This window comes from Scophthalmus maximus, chromosome 13, assembly GCF_022379125.1.
Source record: "Scophthalmus maximus strain ysfricsl-2021 chromosome 13, ASM2237912v1, whole genome shotgun sequence".
NCBI classification, from domain to species: domain Eukaryota; kingdom Metazoa; phylum Chordata; class Actinopteri; order Pleuronectiformes; family Scophthalmidae; genus Scophthalmus; species Scophthalmus maximus.
The window spans coordinates 7821056-7829841 of NC_061527.1; the positions used below are offsets into that span (position 1 = coordinate 7821056).

The following is an 8786-nucleotide window of genomic DNA, read 5'->3' on the forward strand; positions in this document are numbered from 1 at the left end:
CTTCATCTTTCTATCAGGAGGAGGAAGAAGAAGGGATGATGGTCTGTGCGGGGTCTCCCACCAGCACCAAGAGCCTGTCTCCAAGGAGACTGCAGAAGATGAGACGGGTATGATACACACACACACACACACACACACACACGTGTCAGTAAATGAGTTAACTAAATTTACACTGACTTCATACCAACAATGTTGCAGTCTTCCACTTCTCTACTCTTTCTGTCTCCTGCTTCTCTCTCTCTCTCTCTATCTCTCTCTCTCTCTCCATCCCCACATTTTTCTCTTTTTTTATCTTCATCCCTCTCCTCTTCCTCCCCTTCTCCCCCACTCTCCTTTTCTCTTGTAACAACTCTTGGAAGTACAGTAGTTTGTCAGGATGCCAACTGTAATGATAAGCATTTTTTTTCATTCTGTCAACACGCTCATGTTGTACATTCAGTATTTTTCTCTGAACAGCATGGACAGTAGAAGCAACTCATCTGCTGGTCAGCATTTCCTCTGAAGAATTTGCTTGTGCACCATAAGTGGATAGCACTTTCTTTTCTTTTTTTTTGTTGTGTGCCGATCTGGCAAACGATGAGCAAGTACATGCACGCTCACAAAATACACATTCATCAATAAATTTATCAGGAGACGCTGTGGTGCAGTGTAAATGAAGATGTTCACTTCTATTTCTTGGTGTTGGAAGTTAAGTTTTAACTCCCACTGCATACTGTATCTATATCCTCTATATAATCCCAGCTGGAGCTTCTCCACCTCTTATTGCTAAATGAGAAAAAAAGACAAATGGAATCTCAATTCTGTCTAGAAACAGACAAATAAAAATTTAAAAAAGCCTGCATGCACACGCTGACATTTTGGTCACAGTCATGTAAGAGTGTGATTAGGAGAGGTTTTGCTGTCTCTAATTAGCATTGTGCTTCCTGTGTGTGTGTGTGTGTGTGTGTGTGTGTGTGTGTGTGTGTGTGTGTGTGTGTGTGTGTGTGTGTGTGTGTGTGTGTGTGTGTGTGTGTGTGTGTGTGTGTGTGTGTGTGTGTGTGTGTGTGTGTGTGTGTGTGTGTGTGTGTGTGTGTGTGTGTGTGTGATGAGGCTGGAAAGTCTGAGGAAGGTGTGACGGCCAGGGAGAGGAACGGCAATTAGGGCTTTTCTAAAGGCCTCCTCGGACACCCCCCTCCCCCCAGCTATTGCGCACACAAAGCTAGGCCAACACGCGCACACGCAGATTAAAAGTTAACATGCAATTGATTTGTGCACACACACACACACTGTATTGAGGATCTGCACACCCCTGTCCCTGCCACTGAGGCCTGTTCATTGCCACAGTAACGGGTCCCTGGGGACCGAAAGAGGAGGGACACACAGGGCACAGGGTAGCATGTCCCACAGCACTGGTTTTGTCTGTTTGTGTTTACCATACAGCATATACATATATAGTCCACCACTCTCTCTTTAGCCGTACAGTACACAACGCTTCCCATTCACGCCTTGTCACATTATAGTTCTTAGTCCGGATTGGGGGTAATCCAGTCCGATCCCTACCAACCCTGGTGTTGTGTGTGTTTTCGTAAAGTCTGGCGAGCCAAGATTCTCTTCTGTCAACTGAAACCAAGACTGAAAATGGAGAAGCCCAGAAAGCCTTGATAATTTATGGGCTGTCAGTGTGCACTAACCCCTGAAAGACTGAAACTCTTCAAAACTCTTGTTTTAAAGAGAGTTTCAAAACAAACGAAGAACAGAGCAAGGCTTCTTCTTGTTTTTTGTTTATGAAATACCACTGAAAAATGATTTGGCTGGAGTGTAATGAAATAAGGACTCCTTTTAGGTTTCTTGCAAATGTTTTGGGATTTACTCTCGCAATGAATTTACTTTTTCACATTACAGTTTTTAAGACTCAGTATTTATATTTCAGTTACCGTCCGAAGATGATGGAGGGAAAACATACAGTAACTACTGTTCTTATCTCTCTGTCTCTTACCTTTTCTCGTTTTTTCGTTGTTTTTTTTCCGAGATTGCTTCCTATGAAATCTTGATAGTGTTGTTCTGCCCCACAACTGTCTCGACCAGCTGTTCCCGGCACGTGAAATTGATCTCAGTGGGACCAACCTGGTTAAATAAAGGTTAAGTAACATGAACAAAAAAAACCCACACACCTTTATCCTCTTCTCCTCGTGCCCACACACAGACCTCTAATGCTCGGCCCACCCTTGTTTTTAACTTGGCAACATGTCCCTGTCCCTCGCTGCAGTCAAACCAATGTCTCTGTCCATTCAATCAACAAATCCTTCTGTCTGCCCACATGATGATAACACTCCTTATTTCTTAAAAAAAAAACTGGTCCTTCACCTCTACTACAGTAAAAGGATTTTTAATTATATTATACTCCAAGGGACATATTGACATATGATTTGCGTTGTGTTCTCTGTCTCCCTCTTTCCTCTTTGCATCTTCATACCTTTGACCAAGTGACAACAAACAAATGTTCCTTCATCTGCCGGATAAATTAAAAAACACTTCGTCATCAGAAGCTCCCCACAAAAAAAAAATTGAATGTGATTAAAGACATTCCAACCTCCTGAATTTAAAAAAAAGAAAAAGAAGTCCTGATACATTTTTATCATTCATCATTTTTAGCAAACACCTCTTGAGTCTGTCCTTGAAATGAAATGAATGATCCCGGAAAAGCTCCTTTAATTAATCATAGCAAAAAATAAATCGGAGTTAAGAAATTCATATTCCATTTGATCAGCCAACACGTCTACCAAAGTGAGAGTGCCGCCGTCATGTGCGTATTATACTTCAGCTGTATCCAGCAATGTGGGTGATTTGTAGTGTTTGGTGAGCTAGATTAAGAATGTAGGAGTAATCCTTTCGTTTGACAAAAAACAAGACTGAGTCCGACGGCTGACTTGTGTCTGATACAATAAACAGCAGCCATTGTTCTGGGTCGTGTGTGTGTGACAGACCTCTGTTTTTTGTATATTTTCTGTAAGTATTATTTTGTATTTCTGATGTGCGTTGTTTTATGTGGTATTGTGCTGTGAGCATCTGCAAATAGAAAGCGCGTCTGCACCTCAGTCCCTTTTGTACACAAGCATGTATCTTGTGTGTTTGTGAGTGAGTGTGTGTGTGTTAGAGTGAGTGAGTGAGTGAGTGAGTGAGTGAGTGAGTGAGTGAGTGAGTGTGTGTGTGTGTGTGTGTGTGTGCGCTCCATGTACACAAAAACACGCACGCATTTAGCATTTTGCCTCAGGTTGGATGCAGAACAGAATGACAGCTGTTAAGAGAGCAGGGCCGAGCAGAGGAGAGGTTGGGACGGTGTTATGGACAATGACAGCCAGCAGGCTTGTGGCCGGGCTCAGCCCCCCGGGGCTCCGGACTCTTCACCTGTTGAGGCAGAAGAGGTGCCAGCCTGGAAAACACCCCACAGCTCCATGTGGAGGGGGAACGGGGAGGGAACACAGACGTAGACGGGAGTAACAAAGTCACATGGCTACTTCAGTGTGTGTGTGTGTGTGTGTGTGTGTGTGTGTGTGTGTGTGTGTGTGTGTGTGTGTGTGTGTGTGCGTGTGCGTGTGTGTGTTCCATCAGTGGGAGACAGCTCATGTGTTCATGGCCAGTGGACACATATGTACACTGTACACATGGCTTGTGAAGTGTTAGTGTTGTATTCGGGGAAATGCACATCTGTGCGTTGATGAAGAACTATTCAAATATGGCTACACTGACGTGTATATTTTAATATAGCAACACTTCACTTTATGAAATATTGTTCATAATGTAAGCCATAGACATTGTGTGTCCATTATATTCAGTGCATGATTGAAAATGCTCTGACATGGACTTTCTGAGTAAACAGAATAGCTAATAAAGATTTCACTGTATATGTGCTGTATACTGTAGATTATAGAGCATACTATGCGTTTGTTATAATTCATCAAAATGCCTTTTTTATGTTTTTCTTAAATGGAAAATAGTTCAAATATGCTCATAATATACATTGTAAGATTTATATTTTGGATAAATATTTTAGATGAAAAGTAAAGATGCGTCAAAGTGTGTGTGTGTGTGTGTGTGTTTGTGTGTGTGTGTGTTTACATGGTTATTTGTATGTGTTTGTAGCCTTGAATTCGCTCAGCCTCTCTCTCTCTCTCTCTCTCTCTCTCTCTCTCTCTCTCTCTCTCTCTCTCTCTCTCTCTCTCTCTCTCTCTCTCTCTCTCTCTCTCTCTCTCTCTCTCTCTCTCTCTCTCTCTCTCTCTCTCTCTCCACACAAGCAGCTTCCCTGCTGAAACCAAAGTGCCATCTCCTGGCACCGTCCAGGAACTGCACGTCTCCCATTCACAGAAAGACACCTGGTGATTTTTACTGGACGAGTTTAGTCCGACAGAATGAGCATAATGCACGTTCTCCTTCTTTTATTGCTGATGTTTTAAGCGAAAAGGAAGTGTGCTTTCAGCAATGGCCAGTTGGACAGAAAAAAGCAGTGGATCTTGCCTCAAACGTTCCCCCCCCCCCCCCCCCCCCCCCCCCCTTTTCGAGCGAGCAGCTCTTAAACAGGCAGACACAGAACTTGGCCATACTTCTGCAAAGGCTGTGCCTCTCCCCAAGGTTTGTTTGCATTTTACCGGCATGGCTTTACATACACTGCCAAGCTGTGAGATCAGTCCCCCCTCAGAAATACCATATGAAATGTATAATGTAAGACTGGCTATTAAAGTCCACTAGCGTCTGGCCCTGTCACAGAGAAGCATAGTTGTTCCGCACAACCAGTCATGCAGGGAAGGAAGGGAATAGGAGGGGAAAGTTTGTTACTCCAAGTAGAGAGACTCAACTGGATGATGATGACTATTTTCCCCTCATGACTACAGAAATGAAATATAATTTGTTTTATATCAAAGTTTAAGGCTTTTTTAAAAGACACCTTAGATATATTTCATACTGTAATAAAAACGTTTAACGTTGGGATAAAGGATAACTTTGCCGTCTTTCTCTCACAGTCCAAAACTGTTAAAAGACTTTAATTTGTATTAAATCCAGGAGAGCATGAGTTCCTTTTTTTTAATATCTGCATTTTATAATTATGACATAAAATGTTTCCCTCGGAGTGAAGCGCAGTTCACAAGAGGAGCGGAGATGTCAAATCTTTTCCTTTTTATTTCAGAAACACACAAGGCTTCTTTTCCTCTTCTAAAATACTGGATCGGGCTAGTTACTGAAACACCCTGACCTTTTTTCTTTTCCCTCTGCTGTGTCTCACCCTGACTCTTTCGCTCTCTGCGTTCTGTTCGGAAAGCGAGAGCCAGGCAGACGGAGACATCTGTCACCGACAGCAGAGTGACGCGGGGAGAAATGGGAGACAGGAAGGCATGGAGGGGGAACCGCTTTTTTTATTTCTTTCTTTCTTCGTTTTCACCTTTCAGCTTCGCATTAGCCGACAGTGAGAAGCTAATGAATGTGCGTTATTATAATCTGTTGTTCTGCCACGTCATGCTTCCCACTGTCCCGTCAGGCCTGGGGTTGTACTGGATGGTGGCAGAGCTGTCACAGACTTAACATGGGACCCCGTTTGCACTGGTTTAAATGATCTCTCTACAATTGAAGAGTTTCTCTATTTCTTACATTTTTAATAAATATATTCAGTACATCTAATTTGAGATCTTAAATTGACTGGCTATTTTTGGTTTCAACAGCTCTGACGGAGCAGGAGTGTTGTGTTAAAGCAACTGACAGCAGCGCACTGTGTATCTCACATTACCAGTAAAATGAATGCAATGTGTCGGCCCTTGAGAAGAGGGGGAGAAAAAGAAAGGGGGGATATAAACCAACTCCTGTGCCAAATTTGGCGCTTCTGTCGTAAAATGCTCAGTTGTTGTAAATAGTTTAATCTTAACTGCGGCACTAAAGGGTCACGGTGAAGAGAGGGGAATGACAAATTGATAAAGCCGCGAAGAGCGGGACCATCCATTTGCCGCTCCCCATGGAACTTCCTCCCAGGTAGACGGCACCAAAGCTGTAACGGAGATCAGAGGGCCGGGCGTCATGACCTGTGTCTGCTCGTGTTTGGGTTCACCTTGCTTTAATAAACACCTAAATGCAGAGAGAGGCCCATCGCGTCCCCGAGCGCCGCCCCTCCTCCGTCGCACAAGCGAGCAGACTAAATGACGGCGCGCACCGTGAACATACAGTGCATGTGTTTTGTCATTATTTTGTCAGCATTTTCCTCGATTTGTCTCGCGCGTCTCGCAGGTGCATCTTCGCTCTGCTGGCCCTGCGCTGGCTGGCTGGCTGGCTGGCTGGCTGGCTGGCATGTCGGCCCTGGCCCCAGATTTACTGCCCTGACACAGGAATCCATTAAAGGCTGTTTAGGGATCCCAGGCCTGAGCCCCTCTGAAATCTCTTTCATTATGGCTCCAAGCTACCATGGAAGGGAAGCGGCTCGGCCAATCAGCAGCGCCACCACATGTGTTCGTGTTTAGCCCGATGGCTGAGAGGCTTAAGTGGCTACTGCACACATCTCCTCCGCTGACTTTTATGGAGAAAATGGCACTTTAACTCTTTGTGTTTTTTTTGTTTTTTTTGTAATGGAGTGCGTATGTGACTTTGAGTGTGTGTGTGTGTCTCTCTCTCTCTCTCTCTCTCTTCACTGGCCTAACACAGGCCCCAAATGAGGCCAGGCCAGTCACACGTTACATTCCGCCTGTCTGGCTGGCACTGCGTCGGCTAATCAAGACCGGCTTGGTTCACGGTTCCAATACTGACCCCCCCACCCCGTCCCCACCGTTCCCATCATTCTTTTTCGGGGTCTTTGAGGAGTCTCTCCTCACCTATCTTCATTTTATTCCTTCTTTTTTTTTTTCTTTTCTTTTTTTCTTAAAGTTCCTTAGGTCCCTCCTCCCTTTCTCGGCCTGTCATCGTAAATGTTGCTTCACATTTGTGTCGTCCTGGTAACCAGAACCATAACGCGAGCGCACCAACCCGACTGTCCTCGCTTCTGAACGCCTCCGTTCACTTTCATGGTTGTGAAGAACTTTTTTCGCTTTGATAATGTGGCTCACGTGAGTTTACAGAGAAACGCAGAGGAAAAATAGAGGTGGAGCTAAATAGGTGTAAAAAGAGAAAACAGTTATGTTTTCCCTGTGCCCTATGAGTGCCTGTAGAAACACACAGGCAGAAGGATCATTTGAGGATATTTCCAAAAGAATACGGGGTGAGCGGCAAAATATATAAGAAGGTAAATTGGCCAAAAAAAAAAGCAAGGAGTGTACACTGGAAAATGAAAGATAGTATTAACATAAGCTATAATAATAAGTGGCCTGGGGGCAGATTTGGTTTCCCATGGGGGAAGAGTCCTGCCCCGCTCTGTAAAGCTTCTGTCTCTTCTTTAAGTCGCCCATTAAACACGGTACACAGGTGGCTTATTAAACTGTGTCAGACGACCGCAGCGCCCACCGATCACTCAGCGCACACGAGTGACAAATACAATCACATACATCGGGTCTCGCAACACAAACCATTTATGCCGTTTCCGCCCCCTCGTCCTACCTTGCAGCGCCTAAGTAGCTTGTAGTTCACGTTTAATGCTGAGTTTGATCAAATACAGCACGGGATGTTAAAGATTTTTATCCACCAACTCAAATTTGACAAATTTAGTCTCAACCCTGAGGGTCCAGGCTCATTAAAAACAAGTGCTTCAAGTCTTCTGGGGACCAACCAAACACAGACCTGCATCTTTGAGTCGCAAGTCCTATTTTTCACGAGACGCCGCACTGTACCTCAGCAGAACCACGTTCTGTCTAGACTCCATGTTTCACAGGAGCTCTGTATCTTTAAGCGGAGACCCCCAACCCCCCCTGGGTCCACTTGTATTGTTTTATCTTGTTATTCTTTCTTTTCTTTTTTTTGTCTTAACTACATCCACTCCGCTATGGTTTCCTCATTAACAGCACAACTTCAGCAAGTCTCCCATGAGCATGGACCCGCGAGATCTCGGCTACGGGCTCGACGATGATGAGCTGGACAGCGCGAGCAAGTAAGAACTCTGTATTTTTATGACCCATTGCGTCACAGGGGTTTTGTCACTTGTGCTGTTTTCAGGTTGTTTGAAGTGTGCATGTCATGTATGTCCAGAGAGGAGAACTTTTACTGCCTGACCGCTTCAATTTTACGGAGAAAAAGTTGATGGTCTGTTGAAAAGAGTATCTCAAAGCAGCCCTTCTTTATTCTTACTCGTGCTAACACTGCCCCCAAGTGGACATATTCAGTAAGGGTGGAATTTGACAGAATTGTTACAGCAGATGTGTTTGATGTTCTCTTATGACACACTGATGGACTCTGACCGTGGCTGTCGCTCCTCCTCTCAACACAGAATCTCCTCCGAAGACAGCGGCGACGTCCCATCCTACGCCGGGGACAGCGACGACTCGTATTCGCTGGAGCTCGACATCGACTCCTCCCACTCGGGCCAGATGAACCTGCTGGAGGAAATCCTGGACTCTCTGAACACCACGTCGTTGGACCAAGGCAAACTGAGTGCGGCCAAGAGCCTGGACTTCTTTCGCTCCGTGGAGGATTTGGACTACAAGGCCCCGGTACGCGACCGAAAGGAACGCTGCACTAGATTTTGAGAGGAGCTAATGATCAAATAAACATAATTTGTGGCCAGAAAATGTGATGTTACATTTAGAGCTGCAACAGTTAATCGATTAATCGATTAGTAATCGATTACTGAATTAGACGGCAACTATATTGATAATCGATTAATTGGTACAAGTTGTTTTTATGGAAAAAAA

General features: G+C 44.6%; 1 protein-coding gene across 4 annotated transcripts in view; it reads left to right on the top strand.

The window, feature by feature from the left end:
- The window catches only part of dennd1b (DENN/MADD domain containing 1B), a 101881-nt gene that overhangs the window by 87483 nt on the left and 5612 nt on the right, over positions 1 to 8786 (top strand). For 3 of the 4 annotated variants that reach the window (XM_035648718.2, XM_047337001.1, XM_047337000.1), the window contains 3 exons: positions 18 to 107; positions 7941 to 8026; positions 8363 to 8585. In XM_035648718.2, coding sequence (XP_035504611.1) covers positions 18 to 107; positions 7941 to 8026; positions 8363 to 8585 — 399 coding nt within the window. Of the gene's footprint in view, positions 1 to 17; positions 108 to 456; positions 658 to 7940; positions 8027 to 8362; positions 8586 to 8786 lie in introns of those variants that run through there. The other variant, XM_047337002.1, reaches the window with a different exon arrangement.